At 45.8% G+C, this 15844-nt stretch overlaps 1 protein-coding gene across 3 annotated transcripts in view; it reads right to left on the bottom strand.

Moving 5' to 3' along the window:
- GNPTAB (N-acetylglucosamine-1-phosphate transferase subunits alpha and beta) overlaps positions 1-15844 on the bottom strand; it is a 92498-nt gene that overhangs the window by 24722 nt on the left and 51932 nt on the right. For all 3 annotated transcript variants that reach the window (XM_030215410.1, XM_030215411.1, XM_030215413.1), the window contains exons 13-15: positions 11392-12464; positions 9140-9339; positions 629-848 (exon numbers count right to left, since the gene is read on the bottom strand). In XM_030215410.1, coding sequence (XP_030071270.1) covers positions 629-848; positions 9140-9339; positions 11392-12464 — 1493 coding nt within the window. The remainder of the gene's footprint in view (positions 1-628; positions 849-9139; positions 9340-11391; positions 12465-15844) is intronic.

Raw genomic sequence — 15844 nt, 5'->3', positions numbered from 1 at the left:
TACACCTTTTCAATAAGTAGCAGCTCAAGGTGAGTTACATTCAGGTACAGTTTCCATGGCCCCGAAGGGCTTCTAACCTAAGGGGCCCTTTTACAAAGTGCCGGTAAGCCCTACACAGGTTTACCGCTCACTATAAAGGAAGTACCACCGGGCTACTAAAGCAGCCCAGCAGTAGTTCCTACCCCTAGCGTGCTGTCATATCCGGCGCGACAAAAATATTACCGTCGGGTTAGCGCAGGAGCCCTTACCGCCACCTCATGGGTGGGCCCCTCCTCCCAGAAATGGCCACACAGCAAGTGTTTCATTTGCCGCACGGCCATTTCCTGAAAAGAAAGACCTACCTTTTACCCGCTGCGGTAAAAGGGGACCTCGGCGCACGTCAAAAACACACGAAGCCAGCGTAGGCCCCCTTTCGCCGCAGCTTGGTAAAAGAGGCCCTGAGTTTGTACCTAACACAACAGAGGGTTAAAGTGACCTTGCTCAAAGTCACGAAGAGCATCAGTGGCATTTGAATCCTTGTTTGCCTGGTTCTCAGCCCATTGATTTAACCATTAGGCTACTCCCCCCCCCCCCCCCCCCCCCTCTCTTTTGAGCTGGCTTCTATCTTTTTCCTTCAAGCAAAACATACCTGCAGGCTCAGTGGCAAATCATGGATTCTTGTAGCCAATGTGCGAATCTCCCTATCGGACAACACACCGGATCCATCCGTGTCCACTTCATCAAAAACCTGGGATATGTTCAGTGGTGCAACTGCACTCATAAGATAATAGAAATAGGAGAAGGCGAACTGCATATCTTCCGAGTGGCGCACTTTGTGAGCTGACGTCTTATCAAATTCTGCAGGATACCTGCTCAGAGAACAAAGGGAAGATCTGTATTTCTGTAGACGCAGAAACAGGTACCCTTCATTATGTTGGTGTTTTGACGCGAGGGCAAGTTTCAAAGCTACTTCTGTTGGTAAAACAGTGCTATACAGTAGTCCAAAAATCCACATGCTGGAAATCTGGACCTCCCAAGAATCTGGACCCCTAAATATTGCGGTATCCGGACCGTGCAAGAATCTGGAATACACCTTTCTCCCTCCACCCCTCCATCCGCAGTCCGGCATCTCTCCCTCTCTCACTCCCTAGTATACAATAAAGGTATTGTACCTTTTCAGAAGTCTTCCTTGCTGCAGCCTTAACTCACAGGCTGCCTCCAGCCTGCTCCGGGCCTTCCACTCTGACCCATTCTGTCCTTCTGAAAGCAGGAAGTTGCATCAGAAGTGGTGGGGCAGGTCAGAGGGGAAAGGCCCGGGGAAGGCTGGAGACAGCCTGTGAGTAAGCTGCCATGGCACTGCAGCACAGAAGACTTCTGAAAAGGTACAGCACTTGTATTGTACACAAGGCAGTGGGAGAGAGCCGTGGGCAGGGCTGGGAGGGGAAGGAGAGATGCCGGACTATATGGGGGGGGAGGGAGGAGGCGTAGCCATAGAGAGACCTAGGTCCCTTCCTTTGAGCTCAGGTCCCTGGGCCCTCTTCTAAGGGGAACAGAGACACAGACGCCACATGGGGAAGTCTAGTGCAGGGGTAGGCAACTCCGGTCCTCGAGAGCCGCAGGCAGGTCAGGTTTTCAGGATATCCACAATCAATATGCAGGAGATAGATTTGCAAGCACTGCCTCCATGGTATGCAAATCTATCTCATGCATATTCATTGTGGATATCCTGAAAACCTGACCTGCCTGCGGCTCTCGAGGACCGGAGTTGCCTACCTCTGGTCTAGTAGATGTGTACTAAAAAAATCAACAAAGTCTGCCTGTTCTCTTTATTCTTCCTTAAATTTGAATTTTTTAAGTACTGCCTGGGAATCCAGACAATCCAAACTGACCCAATCCTCAAGGAGTCCAGATTTTTGGACTTGTACTGTATATATACAAGGTGAGGCAAAAAAAAAAAGTAACTCTGTAGAGTTTTTTTTTTTTTTTTTTTTGCTGTTCTCTCCGCAACCGCTTGGAATTTCGATGTGAAATTTTACAGCTTTATTTGTTCTTACTATCTACGTTTAATGTGCTGAGTGGATTGAGATAATCTTTAAACACAGCAAAGTTACAGACTTTCTAGCCTGACCACTCAGCAATTTTAACGCATTCAAAAATGTTTGCACTGTAAAAATCAGACGAAAAACAGTAGAGGAAAAAAGGAAAACCTCTCGTAGATGGTGTCCAACAAACTTCTTTATTTCTGCAAACTTCAAGAGCAGTAAAGGAGACCCTTGTGTCGTTTTTTTTGGTTTAGACCAAGGATAAATTGACCCTTTTCTATAATCTTCTGTATTTCTTTGTAATTTAATAATCTTACTTTTCTTTATATTTTTTTGTTACATTAGTACCCCGCGCTTTCCCACTCATGGCAGGCTCAATGCGGCTTACATGGGGCAATGGAGGGTTAAGTGACTTGCCCAGAGTCACAAGGAGCTGCCTGTGCCTGAAGTGGGAATCGAACTCAGTTCCTCAGTTCCCCAGGACCAAAGTCCACCACCCTAACCACTAGGCCACTCCTCCACTGTTGCTACTATTTGAGATTCTACATGGAATGTTGCTATTCCACTAGCAACATTCCATGTAGAAGTCGGCCCTTGCAGATCACCAATGTGGACGCGCAGGCTTCTGCTTCTGTGAGTCTGACGTCCTGCACGTACGTGCAGGACGTCAGACTCACAGAAACAGAAGCCTGCGCAGCCTTCTACATGGAATGTTGCTAGTGGAATAGCAACATTCCATGTAGAATCTCCAATAGTATCTATTTTATTTTTGTTACATTTGTACCCCGCGCTTTCCCACTCATGGCAGGCTCAATGTGGCTTACATGGGGCAATGGAGGGTTAAGTGACTTGCCCAGAGTCACAAGGAGCTGCCTGTGCCTGAAGTGGGAATCGAACTCGGTTCCTCAGTTCCCCAGGACCAAAGTCCACCACCCTAACCCCTAACCACTAGGCTACTCCTCCACTGTTGCTACTATTTGAGATTCTACATGGAATGTTGCTATTCTACTAGCAACATTCCATGTAGAAGTCGGCCCTTGCAGATCACCAATGTGGCCGCGCAGGCTTCTATATGGAATGTTGCTAGTGGAATAGCAACATTCCATGTAGAATCTCCAATAGTAGCAACATTCCATGTAGAATCTCCAATAGTATCTATTTTATTTTTGTTACATTTGTACCCCGCGCTTTCCCACTCATGGCAAGCTCAATGCGGCTTACATGGGGCAATGGAGGGTTAAGTGACTTGCCCAGAGTCACAAGGAGCTGCCTTTGCCTGAAGTGGGAATCGAACTCAGTTCCTCAGTTCCCCAGGACCAAAGTCCACCACCCTAACCACTAGGCCACTCTCAGGCTCATTTTCAAAGCACTTAGCCTCTCAAAGTTCCATAGAAACCTATGGAACTTAGCCTCCCAAAGTGCTTTGAAAATATGCCTCTCTGTTTATTAACATCTAGTATGATTTCTTCAAAATTTGGATCTTCTTTCTTTAAACATTCCAATTTATTCGCAACATTCGGTCTTAAGCTTTCATTTATTTTTTTTTTAGATGTCTGAATTATAAGGATCATAAGATCCAATGAGCATTTATTTAACTTTGAATGATTTTTTATTGATGACAGAACAAAGATTTGAAATCATACTGTGAAATATACAGAATGTCTAGAAGCAAAACAAACATAATATAAATAGCAAACAACTCTCATCAATTTCAAGATATTTCCCCCAAGCCCCCAACCCAGTCTATCCTCAATTCTATGTCCAACATACTGCAACATTAAATACAACAGTGGAGTTAAGACTACATTGATTGTTAGAAGACCAAACAAGCTATGTCTCTGTGAGTTTCTCCCTCCATCCTTAATCACAATGAGCATTTATTTAAAATTGAACACCACTGGTTGAGGAAACATTCATCATCAGTGAACAGACAAAGCTCTTTCATATTTCTAAGGCCCTTTGGGTTCTTTTTAATCCTACAGTATTGTAAAAGAGTAGCATAATGTAACTCAGGACAGAGGGAGAAACGCCAGACCTGCAGGAGGAGAGGGAGAGATATCAGACTGGTGAGGGGTAGAGGAGAGTGAGAGCAGAGTAGGAAGAGACACTAGACCAGGGTGGGGAGGAAGAAGAAAGGGGGAGAGATGTTGTATTCCAGGAGAGGGGGGTAGAGGAGCAAGAGACTGAACAAGGGAAGGGATAGAAATGCTGGCCCCATGAGAGAGGGAGGAGGGCAGAGGGGGAAAAAGAGAGAAAGAGAGAGGACCAGTGAATGATGGAAGTAAGAGAGAGAGATAGTGGACCAATAGGCAGTGGAGGGAAAAACAAGGAATGATGGGAAACAGAGTGACAGATGCTGGACCAATATAGTGATGGAGGGAGAGATGCCAGACGAAGGGGGGGGGCAGGGGAGAGAGAGAGAGAAAGATGCTGGCCCCAGGTTGAGGGGGTGCGAAAGAAGGGGAAGAGAGGAGATAAATTTGATAAGGGAAGAGATGGACAGAGAAAAAAATGTTTGGCATGAAGGGTGCATAGGGATAGGGATATAGAGGTACAATGCTGGACACAGAGGGAGGGACAGGGACACATGAGATGGTAGATGTAGAACAGTGGGAGATGACAGACAGGGACACAGAAGGGAGATGTTGGACAGGATGAATAAGGGACACAGAGGGAAGATGGATGGTGGGCACGGAGAGAGATGAAATGTGAAATGGAAAAGATCCCGGGAGAAGAGAGACATTGGGACCAAAGCAAATGGAAAAATAAAATTCTCAGCCAACAAAGGTAGAAAACAATATTTATTCTAAATTTATTAATTGGAATATGTCAATTTTGGCAAATGTATTTCTTCAATATCTTAAATTTCATTTTCTATTCCACTAGTATTTCTGTATATACCAGTCTTTTTGAGGATTCTACTTCATTTTTTTTGCCTTCATATCTGTTTAATTGATGTGTGGTCCCTTGTTTCATATTTGTTGAGGGTCTGTTTTTTGTGCAAGTGACCAAAGTGTGATATTCTCCTAGCACATGGCTTCTGTGAGGTATTCTGTTAGTGTTTAGTCTTCTGCGTAGGGATCTGTAGCAATCAGGGGCGTATCTGCGTCGGGCCACAGGGGCCTGGGCCCCCGCAGATTTCGCCCTGGCCTCCCTACCGCCATCAACCCTCCCCTCCGTTGCTTACTTTTGCTGGCGGGGGACCCCAACGCCCGCCAGCCGAGATCCGCTTCCTCCTCCAAGTCCTACCTTTAAAAATATTTCTTCAGCTGGCGGGGGACTCCAACCCCCGCCAGCCGACCCGAGATCTTCTTTAACTTTCTTCTATCTTCGTCCTCCGCATGGCCGACATGTTGCTGCTGTTGTGCAAAGCTGAAATCCAGTTTCGGAGTATACTGATGCTCTAGGGTAGTGCTGCCTTTTTATAGCTAGGGCTGTTACTATTTGACACTCTCTAGTCCCTGCTGCCCACAAGCAGCAAGCTGTGAAAGGCTTATGGGGCCATTGCTAGTGTGATGGCTGTTCTGGCAGGTCCTAAATGGGGTGAGGTTGCCAATGTCACCCCCCAGGGGCGTAGCCAGACCTCATGGTGGGAAGGGGCCAGAGCCCGAGGTTGGGGGTCACATTTTGAGTGCTGCCCCGCCGCCCCCACTACCACCTCACCTCCTTGCCGCTTCCCCTCACCTCCTTGCCACTCCCCCCCCCAAAACAAATACCTTTGCTGGCGGGGGGTCCCTAACACCGCCAGCCGAAGCCTTCTTCAGCACCAGTCTCCGGCGCAGCCGCATTCGCTGCCCTGCTCTTCTTTCTTCTTGCTCTTCCTGTGCCTGCTGACGCTCCTCAGTTTCACGTAAAGGAACACCAGCGGCCACAGGAGGAGCAAGAAGAAAGAGCAGGGCAGCGAATGCGGCTGCGCTGGAGACCGGCCAGCCAAACCAGGGGCCCGGACAAAATTTCCGGGGGCCCAGGCCCCGTAGCTACGCCCCTGGCCATTTCAAGAAAGTGGAGGGTTGAGTGACTTACCTAAGGTCACAAGGGGCTGTGGTGGGATTTGAACTTTGGCCCTCTGATTTCTAGTCTGCTGCTCTAACCATTATGCTGCCCTGCCCTGGACATTAGTGCTGCTTTATAATGACAGTTTTTCTACAATATATAAGTCTGGAATGTATTTCCTTTTTGCAGTTTGGCTACTGGAGCTGTTTCTGTTATCTAAAGTTTGTGATATAATCATACAACGTATGTACATGTGACAGTTTCTTCTTCTGAGATGGCAACCCTAGTGCTGACAGTTGGTTGTAGAGGGGAGGGTGAAGTGTGCAACAGTAGGTGGGGCAAGGGACTTGGGGTGGGGCAAGGGAGGGGTAGGGGCGGGGCAAAGAGCAGGGCAGGTGTCACGTTTTTCTTTGTCAGAAATTTGGCAACTGTAGATATGAATATGTGTACAAAGAGTTTTCAAAGCAAAAGTATGCTTTCAGCTTTGAAAATCCAAATTTAAAAATGTGTGTGTACTTCTCACTACTGGAGGCAGTTGCAAAACTGCCCACAATAAAACTTGCTTTACAACTAATAGTTTGAAATGGCTTCAAGACACTGAGCAACAAGAAGTGCAGTTCAACTGGCCGTGATCATACAGCCACTTCTTTACACGAAAGCAGATAGGAAATCCCACTTCTGCTGAACCTATATACACGCATCCACATTGGAAGCCATTTTGGGACAGTGCATGAACACTGCGCCGACTATGCAAAAAGCAATAACTGAATTAAAATAAACTAGGAAGGGGTATACAAAACATTGGGGAATGAGAGGGATTCTAGTATTAGATCCCAGCTCAGGTTCTGATTGAGTTGGATGCCCAAAAATGTAGGAGGAAACTACAGAATCAAGAAAAATAAAAGCATCAACCCTTACTAAAACTGAAGTGTTGCCACATTACACACACAAAAATTAATTTAAAAAAGGGCTTCTCTAAAGAATTTCACTGCTATTCCTTTCAAAACAAATATAAGCTGAGATAGGTTACAGACATGGAGGCACTCTAGGTAACAGCCTAGACACAACTGCTCCTATGACCAGATGTATGACTAGCAGCCACTCTTGATGTGGCCGCATCATTAAAACAGAATGGATAGCCAATGCCTCAATGTGGCGGAGCTCCCTCTCAGCTGGCCATGATGTCAAAGGAGATATCCAGAAGGTAATGTGCTGAGCTAGACCTAGAAAACACCCTGAAATAATTGACGAACTAAAACAAATAATGGAGGTCTGGTTACCAAACACACTAGGCCTAATATAGGAGGAAGGACCACTTAAAGCAGACCACTCCAATCCTGTACCCTTAAGACCACCACGGATAAACCTCGCCCCTGCTAAGTCCCAGGGGTGCTCCAGGGGTGCAGGGGGTTTGATGAGGTGTGAGGGGAGTGGGGCTTCAGCTGATCATTCAGTGCTTCTTTTACAAACCACACTACGATTCTCAGTGCGGCAAATGAGAGGAAGCCCATTCAATTCTTATGGGCTTCCTCTCATTTGCTGCGTGGGAATTGGTAGCGTAGCTTTGTAAAAGAAACCCTCAGGCTGGAGGGGCATTTTGAAAGGGGGGGTTTGGATAGGGTGGTGGGAGGGTTGAAAGGGGGGATCAGATCGGGGAAGCTTATTGAGGGAGGAACAAGCTGGGGAGATATGTTGCCGCGGCAGTATTTTTTCCTTATTGATCTGGAACAATGTTACATGCTATGCCAGATAGTGTGGGCACTGCCATGTTATTGGCCACTGCATGAGAAGCGGTACCCAGATGGTAGGTGCTGTAAATGTGCTGTTGGGCATATCCCCTGCCTTTACCACATGCTTCTTTTTGAAAATAATGTATGATAAGTGCAAAACCTTATCAAAGGGCCCCCGAGTTCTTCTGAGCTTCCAAGCAGTCTAACCCACTAGTGTTTAAGGCACTGATAAACGGTGTCAAGTTACAACAGAGCAGGGGCGTAGCCAGACTTTGGCGGGAGGGGGTCCAGAGCCCGAGGTGAGGGGGCACATTGTAGCCCCCCCCCCCCGGTGCCGCCGACCCCCCTGCCATTGCCGACCCCCCCACCGCCACCACCAACTTTGACCCCCCCCCCGGCCGACGACCCTCTCGACTCCCCCTCCCGCTGCCAACCCTCCCCTGCCCACCTTAGCTGGCGGGGGACCCCAATCCCCGCCAGCCGAGGTCCTCTTCTTCCTTCGTTCTGCTTCTGAGTCTGACGTCCAAACAGAACGAAGGAAGAAGAGGACCTCGGCTGGCGGGGGTTGGGGTCCCCCGCCAGCAAAGGTAGCAGACGGCGACGGCGGGTTGGCGGCAGGAGGGGAGGGGTCGAAAAGGTCATCGGCAGGGGGGGTCCAGGGCCAAATCTACGGGGGCCCAGGCCCCCGTGGCCCCACGTAGCTACACCCCTGCAACAGAGTGTGATATGAATGTTAGGAATTTTCTGGGCAGTGCCTTCACAATGGAGAAGCAGATTTCATCTATTGTTAGAAGCTGTTTTAGGAGACTTCATGGAATTTTGGGGATAACAGAACAATACCTATGCTGAACTAAATGATTTGTGTTCTTTTAATGATATATGAAAAAATAAAAAAATAAAAAAAATGAACTTTCTACAGTATTACATGCAGTTGTAATTAATTGGACTAGGGTAGTTCTCTTTTTCAGAATCTTTCAAAAACAGCCTTGAAACAATATCAGCTATTCCAAAACACTGACCGGCTGATATTGAAAACCATTTAACCGGCCAAATATGGTCGCATCAATACCTGGAACATCTTTGGCTGGTTCCAACTTAACCAGCCAGTGCTGAATATCGGCTTGACTGGTTACGTTGGAACCGGCTAAAAATAAAATCAGATATTCAATGCCGGTCACCAGAAACGGCCCAGCATTGAATATCTGGGCTCACAATGACCACGGGAGGCAGCCCAGCTACCTCCCACAGTCTGAATATTGGCCCCTAAAATTTCAGCGGAAAATCTAGCTGATTAAGTTCCTCATTAAACTTTCTTCAAAATTACCAGTTAAAATTAACCGGTTATCTTAGTTACTCAACACCTTTTGAAAAATTGACCACCCCATCCCTACTTACATATCCTGCAGTTCCTGCATTACAATCCGGTCAATCATGTGAGGCATATGAGCAGGGACTTTTCGAGATGTGAAGCCAAACTTGCTGTTCAGAAGTTTATTTACATATCGAAGGGAATCAGCAAATGTGTCTTTCAAATGTCGCCCAATATATTTCCCGCTTGTGGAGTAAGTCAGCTGCTTAGCTAGAGCTTCTTCCTCCTGTGCAAAAGGCATTTTAACAGCAAACACCAACAGCAACAACAAGTTAAACTCATGTGAAAGCTTGCACAAAGTAGTAGTTAAGAAGGGACTCTTATCCTAAAGTGTGTTAGGCATTTAACATAAGAATTGGCGCGTGCTAATGCTTCTGCACAAACGCGGAAACTGCTTTTGCATTATTTTTACAATTAGCGTGCACTAATTCACAAATTAAGGGCATTTTGTGTTAGAGGGCATAACTAGGCAGAGAATGGGTGTGGAGAGTATACTGCAGTTACTGCATGGCAACAACTGCACGTTAACTGACAATAATGTAGTTAGCGTGATTTCATTTAACTCCTCCTAAATAGGAAGTGCTAAGTGCATCTGCACCAAAGAGGTTTGATTAACAGGAAAAGGCGTGATGTCACAAAGCTGAAGCCTGTCCACCCAAGGAGGTTTTCATTCTCCCCATAGTCATCTCCATCTTGGTACACTCAAACCAATGTAATCGATAGGGCGACAAGCTTTGCCTACTGGCTTCAGGTTAGATAATGGGCCGAGTACGCTCTAGCTGTCTCCTGTTAATCAAACCTCCTTGATCTGCACTAATTGCAACCAGAGTACCACCCACTAATGGACATTTTAACGTGTGACATGCAAAAGGAATGCTGGGCACGCCCCCTAATAGGTGCTGCATTAAATCTGTACTTTACTACACATTAATGTCTTAACATGTGGTAACACAAAATGTAACACACTTCAGTAAAAGGACCCATTACTCTTCAATTCAAAATGCTTAAAATATTTATATTTAAATATTAGTGTACCTGCTGGCAAAGACACTGGTTTAACAAATTTTAAAAATAAAACATTTTCACGTTTCTATGATAAAAAGACTCGCTCTCTTATGAAGACACATTTTGATGCAAGAGATATGATAGGTGATTTACCAGGAGGCTAAAAATCAAAAGTTATCATAACATTAAGTTATTAAGCACCTTAGAAAAACCTTCAGCCTTGGACCCCACCCTCCAATTAATTTTATTTATATATTTTTTTCCACAGTTAAAGATGCTCTCAGGGCTGGCTTTTAACCATTAAGCAAGACTAGGGATGTCAAAGAGTGACAGTTACAACAATCATCAGCTCATACTTTTACCCAGTTGAAGGGTGTCAGTTTTCAAATAACACTATCTTTCCACGAAGGTTTCAGCGAGCAGGTGTGCCATGACACCATATTGTACAGAACTCCACTACTGCATCAGCAAGTTTGAGCTACAGTTCTTAGTAAGGATAGAGATCGCCCACAACCAGTGGCGTACCAAGGGGGGGGGGGAGGGGCGGTCCGCCCCGGGTGCATGCCGCTGGGGGGGTGCCGCGCGCCTGTTGGCTCCAAGTCCACTCGTTCCCTCCCTGCTGCTCGCTCTGCGCGGAACAGGTTACTTCCTATTCCGGGGCAGAGGGAGCAGCAGCCAGGGAACGAGTGGACTCGGAGCCAACAGGCGCGCAGCACCCCCCCCCCCCCCAAGCAGGTAAAAATGCACTGGGGGGGGGTCGCACTGCCCCCGGGGGGCGCATCGGCAATCCGCCCCGGGTGTCAGCCAGCCTAGGAACGCCACTGCCCACAACGATATCATACCAGTCTTTGACAAGCCAGAATTGGAAAAGTGACCAAAAGACCAGCTGTGAATCACAATACATGAGCACAGGATGCCCACCACAAAACAGTAAGGAGTTGAGAAAGGATGAAGATCGTATTGGTAACTGTTTTGAATGATTTTAAAGTTTTTAGTATGGTTTTTTGTTTGTAAGTTGTATATTATGTATGAGAAATTGTAAACTGCCAAGAACTGTTGGATTGTGCGGTATAGAAGAGATTAAATAAATAAATGATACGTTTAAAAGTTATGATGTGATCAAGTTATAAAAAGACATAAAAATGGCACATCTTGAGCACAGTTTAAGGCTTATTAAGACAAAAGGATTTGAATGCCGTTATTTTAGAAAGAGATAAGGAAGGGGGGTTGCCTGGGTGGAGGTATTTCTGCTCTCAGACAGCATTATACTCACATCAAGAAGATCTTTGAAATATTTCTTCTTCTCCCAAGGCAAAAATCCCTTGTCTTCTCCATAGTAATCCAGCAGTTTTCTTCCAGGGATCACATCATCACCTACGTCCATATGGCCATTTTTAAGTCCTTTTTTATTTTCTGCTGCATTGTCTATACTCTCTCTATCTACCTTCTCTTGAGGTTCACTTATATTGCTGCTTTCCTGATTTGCAAGGATTAACTCGCTCTCTTGTGTTTTAGAACTGGGCTCTAGCTGGGCTGTTCCATTCTGTTGCACGGCTTTACTTGTAGTTTCTATATTCAAGAACATTCTATTTTCGACTTTGTTTGCAAGTATGTCTTTATAAGGATTCTGCCGATTCTTGATGACGCTTTGGACTCCTTCCTCATCAGGCAAACGTTGCTGCTCCACATTCAGACTCTCCCTTGCATTCATTGTTTCCGTGAAGACTGTTAAATTCCGGTAAGGTTCCAGTAGAGCAGCTTTTGACAGATTATACCCTTTAAGAGTGACATCCCCAACTTCTAGCTTCAAGTCCAGGCTCTTCAGTTCACGCTGAACATCAACAGGAAGAAGAGAAACATTGACGAACGGTATGCTTCTGTTTTCATGAAAACCCACTACACTGCTGGCTGGACGTTTCCTATATTTAGGAAAACGTTTCTCTTCAGGGATGTCTTCTAATAAAATTTCTGCTTCGGGTGTGGGTGTTGTCATTTTAATATCCTTTTTTTCAGGCTGCTGGGCCACAGTTGTATTCAGTTTTGGCTCCTTCCTAGTATCAACTTCTACAGTTATTTGCTTATTAAACTCTTCACCATTTTCCATTTGCAAAGTAAGGTTGAAATGGATCACGGTTGCATTCATTCCAGTATACATGATCAAGTGAATGGTTTTCCACTTGTTGGCCACAGATGCGTGACGTATAATTGGGTTATCACTGTAGACCCCTTCAGTAACTCTCTTTGCTATTTTCTCAAAGCTAAAATAGGGAAATGATTGCCCTTGTGGGACAATATAGTGTGTCTCATTATGTTGAAGAACAATCTTGTACAACTGATCAAAGTGATCTACAAGAGAGAGAAGGTTATGTTACCACATTTTAAAATAAGCAGTATTTTTCAGATTAGTCTCCTCCTCTTAAGAGCTGAGAACCTAGGGAACTGGGTTCAATTCTCACTGTGGTTCCTTGTGATTCTGGGCAAGTCGCTTAACCCTCCATTGCCTCAGGTACAAAACTTAGGGGCCTTATTACTAAGCTGCGGCAAAAAGTGGCTTGCGGCAGTGTCAGCGTGTCTTTTGGGTGTGCGCCGGGCCAGTTTTTGCCACGTCCTGGAAAAAGGGTCTGGAAAATGGATGTGCGACAAAATAAAAACCAGCGCGCGTCCATTTTCGGCCTGAGACCTTACCACTACCCACTGACTTAGTGGCAAGGTCTCACGAGCTACTCAGGCGGTAGGCATGCAGCTATCATCCACTGCCATTTACTGCCGGTTAAGTACCGCACGGTAGAAAATAGAAAATATTTTCTACTGTGTGTTCTTGGCGCATGCCAAATTAAGAATTACCGCTCGGAGTACGCGGTAGCCGGGCAGTAATGCTGATTTGGCGCACGCTGGATGCACCTTTGTAAAAGGGCCCCTAAGATTGTGAGCCCACTAGGGACAGAGAAAGTACCTACATATAATATACATAAACCGCTTTGGTTGTACCCATAGAAACACAGTATATTAAATCCATGACCCCCTCTAACTATTTTAAATGGTGGGGCTCATTTTCAAAGCACTTAAGAGACTTACAAAGGTTACTATCCAGCTTATTTTCGAAGGAGATCGCCGGCCATCTTCCGACACAAATCGGGAGATGGCCGGCGATCTCCTGAACCCGGCCAAATCAGTATAATCGAAAGCCGATTTTGGCCGGCGCCAACTGCTTTCCGTCGCGGAACCAGCCAAACTTCAAGGGGGCGTGTCAGTAGGGTAGCAAAGGCGGGACAGGGGCGGGATGGAGGCATGGTATGAGATGGCCTGCTTCGCCCGATAATGGAAAAAAGAAAGCCGGCCTTGACAAGCATTTCGCCAGCTTCACTTAGTCCCTTTTTTTTCAGGACCAAGCTCAAAAAGGTGCCCCAACTGACCACCGAAGGGAATGGGGGATGACCTTCCCTTACTCCCCCACTAGTCACCAACACCCTCCCACCCAAAAAAAACAAAAAAAAATTTTCCCAGCCTGAAATGTCATACCCAGTTCCCTGACAGCAGTATGCAGGTCCATGGAGCAGTTTTTTGTGGGTGCAGTGCACTTCAGGGTAGGTGGACCCAGGCCCATCCCCCCCTACCTGTTACACTTGTGGTGGTAAATGGGAGCCCTTCAAGCACCCCCCCTCAAACCCACTGTACCCACATGTAGGTGCCCTCCTTCATCCCTAAGGGCTATGGTAGTGGTGTAGAGTTGTGGGTAGTGGGTTTTGGGGTGGTTTTGGGGGGCTCAGCACACAAGGTAAGGGAGCTATGCACCTGGGAACAATTTTTGAAGTCCACTGCAGTGCCCCCTAGGGTGCCCGGTTGGTGTCCTGGCATGTGAGGGGGACCAGTGCACTACAAATGCTGGCCCCTCCCACGACCAAATGCCTTGGATTTGGCCGGGTTTGAGATGGCTGGCCTCGGTTTCCATTATCGGCGAAAACCCACACCGGCCATCTTAAACCCGGCCATCTCTGACATTTGGCCGGCCCCAATCATATTATCGAAACGAAAGATGGCCGGCCATCTTTTTCGATAATACGGTTCGGGACTGCTCTTTGTGGCGCTGGCCAAATAGATGGCGGGTGATCCATGTAGCCGGCGCCGTTCAATTATGCCCCTCTATGTAAGTCTAAGTGCTTTGAAAATATACCTCAGTGTCTCTCTGTGATTACTGCCTCATGCTCTGCATGTATACAGGGCGCAAGATCAGTCATGCATCCAAATTGTTTTGCAGAATTCATGACAAATTTCTGAAAGAAATAAGGTCAATATTCAAAGAATTTGTCTGGCTAACTTTTGGAGTTTTGAGGAAATTTTCTTTTCAGTGTATGTTCATTGGGATTGTAGTAATGCGTGAGAGGCTCCAGTGGTGAACAACTGGTAATAATACAGAAGATCTTGGATGCAGCATATTCAAGATAAATGTAAGAGACAATAAGGCTCATTTTCAAAGCACAAAGACTTACAAAGTTACGTGGAGGGGCATCTTCAATATGACGACTAAGTCCGACTTTGGATGCTTTGCACAAAACGTCCAAAATCCGAATAGGAAAGGAGGTCATTTTCGAAAAAAGAAAAATTAATATCTTTTTTGTTTGAAAATACCATTTCGAACAAGGTTCTTCGCTTTGTACATTTTATTTTTTTGGACCATTTTCGAAAGAAAACTGTCCAAATGAAAAACAGAGAAAATCAAGCCAATGGGACATAGGAGGAGCATTTTTATTAGACTGCCAGGAGAGCAATGAGGCACCCTAGGGGGCACTGTAGTGGACTTTAAATAAATGCTCCCAGGTACACATCTCACCATAGCTCCCTTATCATGTCTGCTGAGCCCCCCAAAACCCACCACCCCCAACTGTACAACACTACAATAGCTCCTATGGGTGAAGGAGGCACATATATGTGGGTACAGTGGGTTTCTGGTCAGTTTTGGAAGGCTCATAGTTTCCACCATAAGTGTAACAGGTAGGAGGAGGTATGGACCTGGATCCATCTGTCTGTAGTACACTGCACCCACTACTCGACTACTCCATGGACCCGCATACTGCTGTAGTGGATCCAAGGCTGGAAAGTAATGTTTTTAATCACATTTTTTTTTGGGGGGGAGGGGCGTCAGTGACCACTGGTGGGAGTAAGGGCAGGTTATCCCTGATTCCCTTCGGTGGTCACCTGGTCATTTAGGGCACCCTTTTGCGCTTTATTCATTGTAGGTCTAGATCAAAACGTCGTAGTTTTAGTCCTGGACAGTTTGGTTTTGTTCCATTATGGCTGAAAAACATCCAAGTCTTAGGAATGCCCAAATCCCACCTCTAACATACCCCCTTGAGATCTGGTGGCACTGCAGATGAAGGGCATAAAAAAAAAAAATCTCTGAAAAATAGGTTTCAGAAATACAGATTTGGACGTTTTTGTGAAAAAAAAAACCCATCCAAATGCTGCTTTATACATAGTAATCTATGTACCATGAAAATGAACACCATTATCTTTGATGACAATTGAAATTTTTAATGGAATAATCATAAGCAGTGTGCTATGATGGAAAACTGGGTACCTCTCTGTTGAACTAACACCGGGTACATACACATTTTTCAGAGAACATACAATATTTTTAAATTATTATCTTCTTATGTTTTTATTTTTATAAAATTAATACCTGACCCTGCTTGTTAGTTTGGACCAAGGAGGTTTGATTGACAGGAGAC

Source organism: Microcaecilia unicolor, chromosome 9 (assembly GCF_901765095.1).
Source record: "Microcaecilia unicolor chromosome 9, aMicUni1.1, whole genome shotgun sequence".
Lineage (NCBI taxonomy): Eukaryota > Metazoa > Chordata > Amphibia > Gymnophiona > Siphonopidae > Microcaecilia > Microcaecilia unicolor.
Note: the sequence above shows the minus strand (reverse complement) of the source record. Positions and strands in the feature narration are given on the sequence as shown.